The 16,307-nt window shown below is 45.5% G+C and overlaps 1 protein-coding gene and 1 long non-coding RNA gene across 3 annotated transcripts in view; one reads left to right on the top strand and one right to left on the bottom strand.

Moving 5' to 3' along the window:
• The window catches only part of ZC3HAV1 (zinc finger CCCH-type containing, antiviral 1), a 40,246-nt gene extending 26,834 nt beyond the window's left edge, over window positions 1-13,412 (bottom strand). The window contains exon 1 of one of the 2 annotated variants that reach the window (XM_036329038.1): window positions 12,660-13,412. In XM_036329038.1, the coding sequence (XP_036184931.1) occupies window positions 12,660-12,967 (308 nt within the window). In that variant the 5' untranslated portion in view covers window positions 12,968-13,412. The remainder of the gene's footprint in view (window positions 1-12,659) is intronic. The other variant, XM_036329036.1, reaches the window with a different exon arrangement.
• On the top strand, window positions 11,851-14,232 carry LOC118666632. The gene is made up of 2 exons (XR_004970992.1): window positions 11,851-12,283; window positions 13,834-14,232. It is a non-coding gene; the product is annotated as an uncharacterized LOC118666632 (long non-coding RNA).
• The last annotated feature ends 2,075 nt before the right edge of the window (window positions 14,233-16,307 follow it).

Raw genomic sequence — 16,307 nt, 5'->3', positions numbered from 1 at the left:
TCAGCTTCTCAACACCTGGTGGGGGATTGGTAAAAACAAAGAGGTACTTAATTTGCACAGAAAACAGGAACTAGCTCACCATAATATAAGCCAGGTGAAAAAGGATGTGTGAGAGATACAATCTAGAGAACACTGGCCTAAAGAATAATATGTTATCCATGAAGCAAACCCTCGTCCTGACCCGGTGGCTCAGTTGGTTAGAGCATCGTCCAGGTGAGTGGCTGCGGAGTGTCTCCTCCGTCGGGGCACATACAAGAATCAACCAGTGGCTGCATAAATGGAACAGCAAATCTATGTCTCCCTCTCTCTCGCCCTTCCTCTCTCTCAAAGTCAACATACATATGCTCAGGTGAGGATTTTTACAAAATCCCAATACCCATGTCAGACATTAAATCAGAATGTCTAGGGGGTAGGAGTCGGGCACCAGTAATTTTTAAAGACTTTGCAAGTGATTCCAATGGGCAGCAAAGTTTGGGTGCTATCCATATCAGGATGGAGAAAAAGTGTAGGGCGTGGCAAGAGTAGAGTAGGAGGTGGTGGCAGTATTGCCAAAATCTTGATTAGACAAAGCAGGTCAGACAAGGCTACTCTCCTCACACACGCACCCCCCTTCTCCCTCTGCCAAGCTTCCAACATGGATCCCCTGGGAAGTTAAGAATATTAAAATAGAGAGAAATATTAACTTGCTTAACCGTATTTGAGGATTTCTTTTAGTGAGAAAGGAAGGGGCGGAAGCTTCAGAATAGTCTACTGTCTGCAACACAAAATATGTGCTCAAGAAATATTCTTGATGGGGTGACCGGAATGTCCTCATTTCCTGTATCGCCAGTCAATTGTACTGAAGCAATGAAGCATAGTAACATTCATCTCGGTAAAAACTGCTGTTTGAATTTTAACCCTGCTATTCTGGCTTCTGTACACACCTGCTTAAACAATAGGGTAGTTACCTCAGTATCCAGATGGAGACCTGGAAACTCACATAAATCACCCCCGTGTGTTGCCAGCCCACATCACAAAGGCTATTCTGTGTCTGAGGACCAGAGCCACAAAATCGCTTTCCTTAACTCAGTGTCTCCAGGAATACTTTCTGGTGACTCAGTGGCTCCAGGTGATGAAAGTATAGATAACCTTTAAAGATTTTAACTTTGCTCAATTCTGCTTCTGTAAAACTGCTTTTGCAAGATAATTCCACATTCCAATGTCTAGCAGGATGTGGTTTTTGCCTTTATAAGATGGCTACTGCCATCACTCAGGCACTATGAGATTTGGAGAGCATTAGCCCCCTCGTAGTCGCAGGCTTGGAAATAAATGTGGCTCCCTAATTCAACTTCTTGAGGCGTCCTTGTGTGATTCGTGGGGTACACTACAACAGTCCCATAGAGAAGCAAGGACTATGTCACCTAACCTCGGAGAAAACAGACTTTCTTCATCTTCATTCACTCTGCACTAAAGAACCCATTTCTCTTTTACACACACACACACACACACACCCCTGCAAAGAAGCCACACATAAAACCTGCCTTCTCACTCTACCAGGGAGTGATCCTCACATCCTGGTTCTGAAAGTGTGATCCCTGAGCCTCTGCAAAGGAATCCTCAGGGTGATGTTAAAAACGCAGATTCAGATCCCGGCCCCAACCGACTCCTTCTGAACCAGAAGTTCTGATGTGTGACTTGGGGAGCTGCATTTTAATAAGCTCGCCCCACCCGCCGCCAGGTGATCCAGATATACAGCAATGTTCCAGAAGTACTGCTCCAACGCTGGGGGCCACCCAAGATGGATCCATCAGCACTGGGGGGAGGAGGGGAGTGTTACAACTCTCACTTATTTTCTAAAAGAGTGAAAAAATCATTGCCTGGGTTGAGGGGAGAGGCAATTAACTGGTTCATTTAGAAGGGGCACAAGAGAGCCTTTAGGACTGAAAGAAATAGTCTTTATCTTGACCATGGTGGTTACATGAGTGTATCCCTTTGTCAAGGCTCTTCAACTGTACCTTTAAGTGGTACGTTTTACTGTATGTAAATCATACCTCAATAAGGTTGATTTTAAAGTTTTATTAAAAGGTAAAAATATATCAAATGTTTAATATACAAATTAAGAGTTATGCCCGGCTGAAGTGGCTCAGTTGGTTGAGTACTGTCCTGTGCACCACAATGTTCAATCGCAGGTAGGGACACATAGGGAAGGTAACCAACCAATGTTTCTCTTTCATATACATGTTTCTCTTTCTCTCTTTCTCTCTCTCCTCTCTCTCTCTCTCTCTCTCCCCCTTCCTCTCTCTAGGCATGTCCTCAGAGTGAGTATTAAAAAAAAAAAAAGACATATACATTACATTATTAAATAAATATATACATAAATAGTGGCCCAGTGCACAAAATTCATGCACATTAAAAGGGAATTAATTAGAGAAAATATTTTAATATATTTTCCCTATTTGCCCTTTCTCTATAATAGAAGTGTCAGAGATGAAAAAAAAATAAGTAAAATGTATATGATTAATAAACTGGGCAGGGGCGCAAGCAGGCAGCTTCACCTCAGCGCTGGGCGGGGACGCACGCAGGCAGCGCCAAGGACACAGGCAGGCAGCATCATGTCAGCGCTGGGCGGGGATGCACGCAGGCCGCGCCATGTCAGCTCTGGGTGGGGACGCACGCAGGCAGCGTCATGTCAGCGCTGGGCGAGGACACATGTAGGCAGCGCCACATTCCCAGGTCAGTAACACATGCAGGAAGCGTCACGTCAGCGCTGGGCAGGCCTGCACGCGCCTCCGCCGAGTGCTGCCTCCGCCGGGGGCCACCCCTGGGTCGGGCAGCCTCTGGGCCAGGCCACGTGGGGGCCACCTCCGCTGGGAGCTGCCCTGGGCTGGGCGCGGAAGCCCTCCTAGTGATGGAAGGCCCCGCCCACCCGCTCCTGCTGTGCATGCCTCCTGCTGAGCGGTCATGATGTTACAGCGTCCCGGACAATTTGCATATTCCTCTACTATTATATAGGACAGGTGTACACAATCAAAATTTCCTCTATTGACGGGCAAGGAATCAAAGTAGTTCAGAAACTACTTCTCTCTAGATGACGTCTCTTAACCCAGTGCTCTGAGTTGGTCTGAAGTATACTGAGTCTCTTCTCAGTAGGGGAGTGTTAAAAGATCATAAAATAGGTCTCTACTCTCTCCTTCCAATCCTAGTTCAGCTCCCCTGCTCCAACTTGGTTAAACGGATTTCTCACTGGGCCTGATATCCTTGGTCCTTCTGGATTCTTTTACTCCTTTCCCACTCCATCTTGGGGCCTTGCCAATTCCAAAGTAGCCTACAGGTAAAGGTCACAACAGATACATGTTTGGAAGTAAATGTGGTCAGAAACAGTAAGCATATTAGAACCCTTTTATAGAAGGAAAACAAATCTATACTTATTGTAAATATTTATTTTTGCCATCTCTATATTCTGCTTAAAAGTAGAAAATATTGGGGGGAGAGGGGATAAAAGATCAACCAAAGAGCTTGTATGCATATAAGTATAACCAATGGACACAGACAATGGGGGAGGGGGTGGAGGCTGGGGGGCGGGGGCAGGCTGGGAGAGGACAATGAGGGGAAAAGAGGACATATGTAATACTTTCAACAATAAAGAATTATTTTTTTAAAGTAGAAAATGTTATCAGATACCTATTTATCACTATTTTGGATTTTATCATGATTCAGTATCACTTATAAGGTCGTGGTTTCTTACTGTCTACAGAAAGCTGCAGAAAATGATAGTCAAATTGGATCAAATTAAAATAAACTCAGAGAATCTATAAAGAGAAAAATTTCCAAATGAGCACTCTCCCTCCTGGGAGCAAGCCCATGCCTTTCCCTTTCCCTTTCCTTTTCCCTTCCCCTGCCCCCTCCCCCTCCCCCTCTCCCTCCCTGCCCCAGGCAGGTTACCATTAGCTTCCTCACTCCCAAGCTCCAATAGACATTCCTTTACCTCCTACTTGCTTCCTAAATCCATTTCTTTCTTCTTTTATAAATATGTTTTTATTTATTTTTTTAGAGAGAGAAGGGAGAGGGATAGAGAGATGGAAAGATCTGCTTCCTCCTGCACACCCCCTACTGGGGATCAAGCCTGACACCTGGGCATGTGCCCTGACAGGGAATGGAACTGGTTCGATGGGTCTCGCTCATGAATCATGGGTCATGAGTCAACACTCAACCACTGAGCCACATTGGCCTGGCCTAAGCCCATTTCTTGTAGAAACTACTTCTTCTGCCTCTGTGATTTAACAAATAAATGTTCTCGTACCAAAAACATAAAAAAGAAAAGAAAATTTCCAAATGATTCTTACAGGGTACACACATCTGTGCCTTGATGTCACAGAAAATAGCAGGTCCCCAAGGCCATCGGCCTAACAACATGACTGCACGGACAGAGCACAATGAGCAACAGAAGGAACTTCCAGGTAGACACCTCCTGGGTAAATACACCCACACAAATGACATGTGACATACACAAGTAAAAGGCAAACCGAAGTGAAAGCAGCCAGACACAATGCAACAGATCTTGTATGATTCCATTTAGAGGAAACATCCCGAATAGGCAAATCTGCAAAGACAGTAGGTCAGAGGTGACCATGGGCTGGGGAGAGGAAGAGGAGTGACTGCTCATGGGTATGGCTTCTTGTGGGGAGATGAAAATGTTCTGGAACTAGACGGTAGTGAGGGTTGCACAACATCATGACTTATTGCCACCGAACTATATACAGTTTGCAATGATAAGAAATAAAAATAATAATAATAAAGTCTATTACAGACAGAGAACTAAGATGACAAAAAAAAAAAAAAAGCAAATAAGCAACTACTAAGAAGTAGATACCAAGTAAGACAAGCAATGTGACTTAAAAGAGCTACAAGCCAGAATATAGAAAGAATTAAAACCAGACCTAGCAGGTTTGGCTCAGTAGATAGAGCATCGGCCTACAGGCTGAAGGGTCCTGGGTTCGATTCCAGTCAAGGGCACATGCCCAGTAGGAGGCGTGCAGGAAGCAGCTGATCAATGATTCTCTCTCATCACTGATGTTTCTATCTCTCCCTCTCCCTTTCTCTCTGAAATTAATAAAAATATATTTTAAAAATAATAATAATTAAAACCACAATGAGGTACATTTCACATTCCTGGTATTAGAACAAATTTTAAAAGGCTGATGATATCAAATGGCAAGGAAATGAAGGAAGGGACCCTCATATTCTTCTGCAGGGATGAAACTTGGTATACAGCCCTGGCCAGTGTGGCTCAGTCGGATGGGCATTCTCTTGTGCACCGAAGGGTCGTGGGCTCGATTCTGGTTGCAGGTTCTATCCATGCTTGGGAAGTATGCAGGAGGCAACCAATCAATCCATGTTTCTCTCACATTGATGTCTCTCTCTGTCTCTCCCTCTCCTTTCCTCTCTCTAAAATCAATGGAAACAGCCAGGCCAGTGAGGGTCAGTGGTTGAACGTCAACCCATGCACAAAGAGGTTGCCGGATGGATTGCTGGTCAGGGCCCATGCCTGGGTTGTGGGCTCGATCTCCAGTGGGGGCTGTCTCTCTCCCTCTTCCTTTCTGTCCCTCTAAAAATCAATAAAAACATTTTTTAAAAAGGTTAAGTTTGGATATTCACTACTAGATACCTAGGGAACTCTTGCATGTGTGCACAAGGAAAGATATATCAAAATGTCCAACACATCACGGTTTGTTATAGCAAAAAATTGAAAACAATCTACACTCTGGGGGTAGGGGAGGCCAGGGGATTGTCAAGGGCGGGGGGAAAAAAAAAGAGAGACATATGTAATATTCTTTGTAACACTTTAAGCAATAAAACAATTTATAAAAAAAAAGAAAACAATCTACACTTTAAAAATATGAAAATTGATATGCAAATTGTGTACATTCATACAAAAGAAAGCTATACATCTGAATGAACTAGAGCAGTCACTCTCCTAAAATCTGTGGGACTGGGGCAAAATAAAATAGAGGTCCATGCACCAAGTGTCTAAATACTTAAAACTAATTAATCAAGCTAAGAAATGGTTCAATAAAACATGTTCTATCTTCCTATCTTAACATCTATATATATAAAAGCCTAAGCAACTGTTCAACCATTTGACTGGTAGCTATGACATGCACTGACCACCAGGGGGCAGATGTTCAATGCACAGGCATGGACACATGGAACAGACTGATGAATCTCAGCGGGAAGAGGGGAGGGGGGCAGGTGGGAAGAGATTAACCAAAGATCTTATATGCAAACTAGAGGCCCTGGGGTCCCTCGGCCTGGCCTGCAGGAATGGGGCCAAAACCAGCAGTTTGACATCCCCCGAGGGGTCCTGGATTGCAAGAGGGTGCAAGCCAGGCCAAGGGACCCCACCAGTGCACGAATCCGTGCACCGGGTGCACCAGGCCTCTAGTACTTTTATAATGACTTGGAAGGCCAAGTTGGAATTTAGAATTCTCAGACCTCAGAGTTCTATGGTAAGAAATAACAGAATGAAGAAAGTTCAGCTAGGCTCCCAGCTCCAGCCTACTACTTCTCTTCCCAACTCAGGCTCTTGTGCCACACTGCTCATGCAATCATGCAAAGGCAATGGACATGCCAGCCAAATTTCTTCCACATGTATGAAGACCTGGGGAAGAAGCCCACACAAGCTCCAGAAATAGGCTTGGGAATTCCAGGGTCCCAGGAACTAGAGCATGGCCGAGAAGGTGATGAGGCATTCCTTGGCCTCCTGGGCTCCTTAAAAAGTAAGGACACAACTGGAGGAGGGCTGGAACTAGGGCCTGTAGAGCAGAGGGTGCAGGGCAGAAGTCCATCTTGCCCAGTTCTCAAGGCGGTACCAAAATAGGGCTCTGTATATTAGGGGTGAGTCTCAGAAACATCATGCTGCACAAACAAGAGAAAACAAAGCAAAAATTTATACATCTGGTATTGATGACGCTTATAGGCTTGAAAACAGGCAAAACAATCCTAAATACTGCTTAAAATACACACATATGTAGAAAAAAAATAAATGAGAAAATATACACCAAATGCACCACAGTGGTGAAGGGACTGTAAACTGGTACAGCCATTGTGGAAAACAGCATGGAGGTTCCTCAAATAATTAAAATAAGAAATACCAGCCCTGGCCAATGTGTCTCTGTGGTTAGGGCGCCAGCCCATACACCAGAGGGTCTTGGTGGGTTTGATTCACGGTCAAGGGCACGTACCTGGGTTACAGGTTCTATTCCTGGCCCCAGTTAGGGCTCATGCAGGAAGAAACCAATCAATGAGTCTCTCTCACATGAAAGTCTCCCTCTCTCTCTCTCTCTCTCTTTTCCCCTCCATCTTTCCCTCCCACTTCTAGGTATATATCTAAAGGAAATGAAATCACTATCACAAAGAGATATCTGCATTCCCATGCTCATTGCAACATTATTCACAGTAGCCAAGACATGAAAACAACCTAAGTGTCCATGGGCAGATGAAAGGATAAAGAAAATGTGGTAATATGTATATAATGGAACATTATACAGCCATAAAAGAAGTAAATCCTGCCATTTGTGACAACACGTATGAACCTAAAAGACATTATGCTAAGTGAAATAAGCCAGTTACAGAAAGACAAATACTGCATCATCTCACTTAAATATGAAATCTAAAAAAAAAAGCCAAAATCATTTAAGAAGAGAGTAGAATTGTCAGGGGTGTGGGGAGGATGTTGGTCAAAGGGTACAAACTTTCAGTTATAAGTAAGTTCTAAAGATCTAAGGTACACTATGGGGCGCGGGTACAGTGTTTTGGCCAGGTCCAAGCCTCAGACTAATGAAAGGACAGGGTCCTCTCATTGCCACGTGCAAGTCCCAGCTGGAGGGCAGGGCCCTCCCAGCACAATTATAGCCAACGGCTGTGGTTGTAAGCTTGAACCTATGGTCCAAACACGTGGCCCCACGTGCCTTGTGATAGAGTTCGGGTGCATGTAGTTGAGTGAGGTTGGAACTCACGAGAATGCTGTGAACAACTTGATCACGCCCCTACTTTGCCTCGTGGCATCTGCTATAAAATAAAGACACTGCTTGTGGGCGCTGGCGCTGTCTCCTCATCAGGGAGCAGCGTCCCACCGAGACCCAGCTTTCATTCTCTTGTCTGTCTTTTTTCAATCCTTTCACCCCCCACACTCAGGGTCACTGAACCAGGCTGAGCTGGCATGGCACATAAGGCGCCCTGGGGCTGAGTATGCCATGGCCGTGCCAGCTCCCCACATATGGTGCCTGACCAGGGACTGAGTTTCGGCTCCCCACAGTACACCATGGTGACCATAGTTAATAATAATGTATACTAAAATTTGCTGAGAGAATTGATCTTAAGTGTATATTTTTGGCAGCATGGTTTGTTGTAGCCAAAAATTGGAAATATCCCAGTGCTCATTATTGGAAGAACAGGTACTGAATTGTGGTATAAATCATTTGATGAAATACTACACAGCTGTTATAATTAATGAACTATCCTGCTGGTGTGGTTCAGTGATTGAGCATTGACCCATGAACCAGGAGGTCAGGGTTCGATTGCAGATCAGGGCATATGCCCAGGTTGCAGGCTCGATCCCCCAGTGGGGGGCAGCTGTGTAGGAGGCAGCTGATCAATGATTCTCTCTCATCATTGATGTTTCTCTCTCTCTCTTCCTTACTCTCTGAAATCAATAAAAATATATTTTTAAAAAGATAAGCAAAAATGAAAGATGCAAACATTTATTTATTCTGGAAGATGAGTTGTGAGCTTATTCTTTTATATAACTTTTGTTATATTAATATACTCAGAATATATATACAGTGGGGCCTTGACTTACGAGTTTAATTAGTTCCGTGACGGAGCTCATAACTCAAATTACTCGTATGTCAAATCAATTTTCACCATTACAATGAATTGAAATGCCATTAATCAGTGTGGCGTTCACTGTATGTTCGCTGCGCCAACTAGCGGTGAGGTATCTGAAGCTGGCTCGTAACCGAATTTTAGCTCGCAACTCAAAGCAAAAAATCGGCCGAGAGATGGCTCGTATCTCGAAAAACTCGTTAGTCGGGACTCTCGTAAGTCAAGGCCCCACTGTACTCTGGTGCTTGTTATACTATTCTTTGCACTTTTTGTTCTTTTGGGTGGTTGCGGATTTTTTGTTTTGTTTTGTTTTCAGTTTATGAAGCAGTCAACTAACCCTCTCTCCACCTACCTCTGCTCAACCAAAGTTCACCACAGAGGAAAGAAAGGCATACAAACAGGAAAGAGCACAGAGGAAACAGCCACATGAGCAGAAACCACAAAGCTGGTCGAAAATACACAGACACCTGTTTTAAACAGAAATCATGCTTGCAAAAAATAACTGGAATTAATGAAAGATCACACTTCACACAGCTATTTGACCACACAAGCAGCTAGTCAAGAAGTTATGCAGATATAGGCTCAACACCAACTCTGCCAGTTATCTGCTACGTGAACTTCAGTAAATTTCTAAACAGCTCTAGGCCTGAGTTTCCTTACATTAAGTGGGGCTTACAAATACCTACCTCAAAAATCATGGTAAAGACTAATTTGGATACCTATTCTAAAGTGCTCATTAGAGTGCGTGGTTCATGGTTATTTGCCCAATGAATTCTAGTTATGGTTTGTGTGTCCGAACTAGGATTAGAACTCCACCAGTGGGCATAATATTTCAGCAAAGCAAACAGCAATATCCAAGCTGATGCACCAAAACAAATAATTACCCAACAATAAAGCAAGCCATGTTGCTGACTAAAATGTATGGCTAAAAGCAATGTAAGAGAAAAGATGAACTACAGAATAGGAGAGATCCCATTTACATATAACAGCCCCACAGAAGCAGTTTTATAAATCCAGCAAAATGCAAACTGTCCTCAAACAGAACAGTTTACCAAACTGAATGGTAATTAACCAGTGATCAAAGAATCAAGTCCTCAGACTCGCACACTTCAAGTTTTAGAAGATAAGGTTTTATAAGTTGCTAAGATGGGGAGAACATTTTTAAAACATACTTGGGAGAAAAACATATTTTTAGGCTCCAAGGCAAAAAGAAAAAAAAATTCTCCCAAGGGTCCTTATTATGAAGACGCAATGTACATTGATGGATTAAAAATTTGTAATTCTCAAATTCAAAAGTGATGTAAAAGAAATAAAAGTTAATAAAAAATATTACAAGACAAATAAATGTAAGAAATCAGAATGGATCACTTCATTAAAAAAAGTAACTTTAATGAATTCCCCAAAAGATCCATTCCAACTTTCACTGACCAAATTATCCCTATGTTATATATACATATTATTTTAAAATATAGAAAAGTAAAGGTTGACAACCCAATTTGTGACCTTAAGATGGGTTTTGATGTCTTAAACCAGGCAAAAAATAAAGTTCAAAAAACTAATGTTTCTCAAAGTCATAAAACTAAAGTTTCTAAACTAATGTTTCTAAAGTTGGTGTATAAGAAATTGAAACAAAATTTCTAAATATATTTATGAAACATATCCACAATAGCTGTCTGATGTGAATGAATTAAAATTATACCTTTTTTGGGGTCAGATCAGCACAAAATCTTTGTGTGCCGAAGAATATCAGTAATTTGTGTGTCACGAGATAAAGAAGGTTGAAAATCACTGCTTTAGATAGTATTTATGAAGCAAATGAACTCTTTTTGGTTTAAAATAACACATTGGAGTTGGGGATGGATATAGGGAGGAAGGAATAAATGAAATTGTCTATAATTTTAAAACTGTTGAAGCAAAATGATGTGTACATGGGGTTCATCATTCTCTTTTCATTATTTTAATATAGTTTTTAAATATCTATAGTAAAAAAATCAAAAGAAGCATATATATTTAAAACTTTGGCCCTGACCAGTTTGGCTCAGTGGATAGAGCATCGGTCTGTGGACTAAAGGGTCCCAGGTTCGATTCTGGTCAAGGGCATATGCCTTGGTTGCGGGCACATCCCCAGTAGGAGGTGTGCAGGAGGCAGCTGATCGATGTTTCTAACTCTCTATCCCTCTCCCTTCCTCTCTGTAAAAAATCAATAAAACATTTTTTTTTTAATTTAATTAGGTCTTAAAGCCAACACAAGTTGGCGGAAAAAAATTTCACAACAGAAAGAGAAAACGAAGCCTTTCTACTCCATTGTTATTCAGTATATTACTAGAATGTTCCTTTCCTTTCCTTTGTATCTCCCTCTTTCCGTCCTTTCTTCCTTCCTGACTTCATCCTCGCTGTGACTTAGTTCTCTCCCTCTGTACACACAGCTTCCTAAAAGTCAAAAATACTTGCACATTGGTGCCTCACAACATATTCATACATATTTTTTAAACAACAAAGCACATTCAAGCACTTTTTAAATTTTTTTTAGTTTTACCCTAAACACACACAAAAATATTTTTAAATATTATATCAACTACCTCATCCATTTAAAACATGTCTTTTATATATATTTTATTACACATATAAAATTGGAGGTGAGTAATCAAAAGTTTTTCTCAACAGTTTGTTGACCACCATTTTGGACACTAGGCTGTCACTGAAAGTTTTTAAGGACGGCACAGGGTGAAAAGTACTATATAAGAAAAATAATTGGGCAGCACTACCTAGGGACAGAAAAGTTGGGGAGAAAGACTATGGTCAGAGACAGTCATTTACGAATTCCACAAGGCATTCATGCAGAAGGGAGATGGACCGGAGGACCAGGCAGGCAGGGGACGGGAGACTTCAATAAAGGGCCTTGGTGAGGAAGGTGTTGGGAAGGATGAAAAGGGGGTGGGGGGAGTGTCAGATACCCTGCCCTGGGGAAAGGAAGATGAGATTGACTCCTATCCGGGTACAGACGCTGCTCAGACCCAGGGAGACCGAGAGCCTAGATTGGGCTGGAAGGCCTGGGCGGCCCAGGAGGCCGAGGGGCACGTGGGAGCCATCCTGGTGGATGTGACGGCTGAACCCAGACGAATGGGCTCTCTTAGGGAGAGATGGGAGACGGGCCAAAAAGCGTAACCCAAACCTTGGGGCACACCTTGAGGCAATAAAGAGCAAGCGGGGACACAGAAAGAGCTGCTGGGAGGTAAGCCACGCTCGTTCAAAGTGGCCCCAAGAGCGGGCGGTCCATGGCTCGGCCACGAGGAGGCCCCCAGGAAGGAGCGCGGGGAGCCCACACATCATCGGTAACCGCGAATGGGACCACTCTAGTCGACGGTGCGGACGCGCATCAGGTATCAGACAAGGGACAAAGAGAGGAATGGAGACGGCCCAGGTGCGTGGCGCGGTGGGGGTGCTGGGAGCGCGCCTGGGGACAGAGGTAGCAGAGAGGTAAAGACTCAAGCTCCGGGGAGGGGAGGCTCTCCTTCTTTCCCAAACCTGCCTTCACAGTCTCTAGGCCGTGGCGGGTCCCAAAGCACCGTATTCTAAGGGAGCAGGGAGTTTAAGGTAGTCTTCCCCAGGCAATATCGCCTTAGCCACATTCGAGGAAAAGTCTGCAGGCGCTGGAGGAAGAGCTCTTCGCAGGGAAGTGAGGGGCTGGAGGCAAAGGTTGTGGGGTGCGAGGTGCCCCGGGGGCGCAACCCTGGTGGACAGCAGCCCCGACCGTCCTCCCAGCCCGGGACCCGCCCATTCCCTAGCGGCGAACTCACCGATCCGAGTGCGTATAGTGGCACCGGCCCAGCAGGTTGAGCTTGCAGAGGTGCAGGTTTCCGCAGTCCGTCTGGCAGAACTTGCGACGGCAGACCCGAGCTGCGGTGGTGGCCACCACGAACCGGGTGACCCCGGCCCTGCCGCCGGTCTCCAGCACCACGAAGCGGCTGGGCCCCGCCGCCTCCAGCACCTCGAGGAGCTGCGCTTCGGAGAGCGCGATCTCGTCGAGCAGCGCGTCCAGGGCCATGCGGCCCCCGTGGGCGCACAGGATTTTGGTGATGAAGCTGCACACCTCCGGGTCCGCCATGGCGCTGCTCTGCGCTGGACTGGCCGCGGCGCGCGACTCGGCTCGGGGAGGAATCGAAACTTACGGAGCCCGGGGGCGGGCGCGGGCGGCGCTCGGGCGGGGCGCGGGGTTCGCGAGCGCGCGCTCTCCCGCCGCCGTTAGCGGAGCCCAGCGGTTTCGGTTTCCCACTCGGCTCCGGGTCCAGAGGGCAGGTCCCACTGACCCCGACCGCTGTGTTCAGATTTAAAGTCAACCGCGACGGCAACCGAGTGGATAGGCGGCCAACTGCGCGGGGGGGTCTGCGGCTCCCGCTGGGTTCTAGGTTGGCGAGGGCGCGGTTCCCGGTCCGCGCAGGGCGAGACTTCTTCCGAAAGAAGTAGAACCACAGTGATCTGCAGGCGCCGGGGCGCTGTTTATAAGCCCGCCGGGGCGGCGCGTGCGGCGGGTGGGGAGCCCCCTGGAGGCTTCCTGTCTCCACCCCACCCTTCCAGGGAAAGAACACACCTCGCAAGCGCCAACTCGGGGCCGGGAGCCCAGCCTCCGGTGGTAGTCACCCTTCTCGGCCACTCCTAGAGGGGAATGTTATTATCTCCTGTGTTTGGGGAAGAAACTTGAGTCGTCAAGCTGGAGCCCGGATGCTACCCGAGGTTCCCCACATAGGACCCACAGGCCCCAGCTCGCGGACCGCCTGGCCGGGACCGATATGCACTTTCTCCCCCACCACCACGCGCTCCTAGAAAAACGGCGACGATGCCTCTGCCTCTCCTTTGCCATCTCTGAGCTTTTGAAAGGATCTCTTTCTGACCTTCCTTGGCCTGCCTGGAATCGCTGTCACAGGGGCCTGTTTAGACGCATTCCCGGGATCTAAGAAAGGTTTCTCTCTTTAGGCTTTGGGACAAGACCTTTTCCCGTGTGGGGACGCACTTGGACCTCCAGAGTTGATATAAAGATTATTGGAAACATTTGACCTACAAAAGATGCATACGAAATTGTATCTGGAATTCTCTCGATCTGACTAAAGCAGAGGCTCCTGAAAATACAGCTACCATTAACCCTTGGAAAGGAGTTGACTGCTAATTTAGTTGCCTGGCGGAGACAGACTGCCCGTTCTATTCGCATCAAAAAGCCCAGTAGAACCTGCTATGCTCTCCCATTGAAGCCCTAATCTCCCCTCCCCCCTTTTGTTAAATTGAGAGACTTAATCTTCTGGCTACTCCAGGACTTTTCAATCACTGAGCGCTCCTACCCCTACCCATGTGTAAATAAATCTTGTCTTTCCTCCTGTTCACCTATTGTCAGTTCATCTGCAGGCCCCCAAGCACTGGGCCCAAGTTGGGAGAGGAGAAAAGTGTGTGTGCCCACCCCCGCAACACTCCAAGTGAAATAAATGGGTCGTGGATCAGATCAGAAATAAACCTTTTGTTAGGATGATAGGATTCAGTCGTCAAATTGGAAATTCTACAAAATGATCAATGTGAATTCCCCTCAGTTTAGGAATTTGTAGTAGATGAACTGTCTCTCTCAGGGATAGAGGACTTTGGTATGAACACCAGCCAAACATGGGGCCCACCCAGGATCATTTGACTTTTTGTTCCCTCTGGCTATTCTATAGTTGCCTTTGATCCACTTGGCCTTAACTGTGGTCTGACAGGTTCCCAGGAAAGGGCTTTTAACCAATTCAATTCAACACAGTATATTGTATGTAGGTAGCCTTACATTAGTCACTCGGGAAGTTTAAGAAATAGTCCCTGCTCTGAAGGAGCTTGTGTTTGGGAAGACATGAAAAAAACACGCCTGTGTTTTAACACATTGTTTGCGGGTAGTTTTTATCGCGCGCTAACAGGTGGCGCGGGCCATTTTTGCTAATTTTTTGCGCAAATGGCAACGTTCAGTAAAATTACGATAACTTTAGTTTACGTATTTATATGTTACCCGCATTCTACCGCTAGTCTATAAACAACGTATTAATACGTGTCCTGCGCTCTACTACACTGGTAGAACGTATAAATATGTAAAACGTGTAAACACGTTTCCCGCATACAATGTGTTAATTGCAGTTTCACCATCTCCCAGGAATAGAATCTTTTTTTTTCTTTTAAATTTTTTTTTATGTATATTTTATTGAGTTTTTACAGAGAGGAAGGGAGAGAGATAGAGAGTTAGAAACATCGATGAGAGAGAAACATCGATCAGCTGCCTCCTGCACATCTCCTACTGGGGATGTGCCCGCAACCCAGGTACATGCCCTTGACCGGAATCAAACCTGGGACCTTTCAGTCCGCAGGCGGAAGCTCTATCCACTGAGCCAAACCGGTTTCGGCAAGGAATAGAATCTTAATTGACCAGTCTAGAATTTGGAAAAGTCTGTTATGTGGGCCTTTGTGGGGCGCAGGTACAGTGTTTTGGCCAGGTTCAAGCTTCGGACTAAAGAAAGGACAGGGTCCTCTCATTGCCACGTGCAAGTCCCAGCTGGAGGGCAGGGCCCTCCCAGCACAATCATAGCCAAGGGCTGTCGTTGTAAGCTTGAAGCTATGGTCTGAACACGTAGCCCCACCTGCCTTGTGATAGAGTTCGGGTGCATGTAGTTAAGTGAGGTTGAAACTCGCGAGGATGCTGTAAACAACTTGATCACGCCCCTACTTTGCCTCGTGGCATCTGCTATAAAATAAAGACACGGCTTGTGGGCGCTGGCGCTGTCTCCTCATCAGGGAGCAGCGTCCCACCGAGACCCAGCTTTCATTCTCTTGTCTGTCTTTTCTCAATCCTTTCACCCTCCCACTCATGATCACCCTTGGCTGTGCTGGCGCCCCACAGGCCTTCCCGCAACGCCCAGGAAGAAGAGGCAGTCTCCTTGATAAAAACCCTTGCCCTTTCCTCCCCCGCAAAATGGTGATGTCTTGGCCTGAAAGTAATAATTTCACCTGCTAATAACTCACCTGCCACACTCTTCTGCCTATAAAAAAACCTTCCATCTTGTAAATAACCCCTTGGAGGCCCTTCTGGTTGGTAGATAGGATCCTGCCAGATTCATGAATTGCTTAATAGAGCCAATTAGATATTCAATTTTACTTGGTTGAATTTTGTTTATTATCAGGTTAAATGCTGTAATTAGTATATAAGACACTTGAGAAAGGCTAGAGAGGTTGGGAATAAAGATATAAAATCCCCCTCAATTTAAAGCCATGAAAAATGATTTAAGGATGGTGGGAAGGGGAAAGGCAGCCGTTTGGGGAAATTTTGAAATGTGTGCTGTCACAGGTTGTGTTCTCCAGGAAGCAGACAGATACGGAGTTAGGAGTGTAACACCAGGAAAAGTTAAGGGAAGACCCTGGATTGGTTTGTGAGAGCTGTCAGACTGGCT

This window comes from Myotis myotis, unplaced genomic scaffold (assembly GCF_014108235.1).
Source record: "Myotis myotis isolate mMyoMyo1 unplaced genomic scaffold, mMyoMyo1.p scaffold_m19_p_11, whole genome shotgun sequence".
Classification (NCBI taxonomy): domain Eukaryota; kingdom Metazoa; phylum Chordata; class Mammalia; order Chiroptera; family Vespertilionidae; genus Myotis; species Myotis myotis.
The sequence above is the reverse complement of the archived record's forward strand: the minus strand, read 5'-3'. Positions and strand labels throughout refer to the sequence as shown.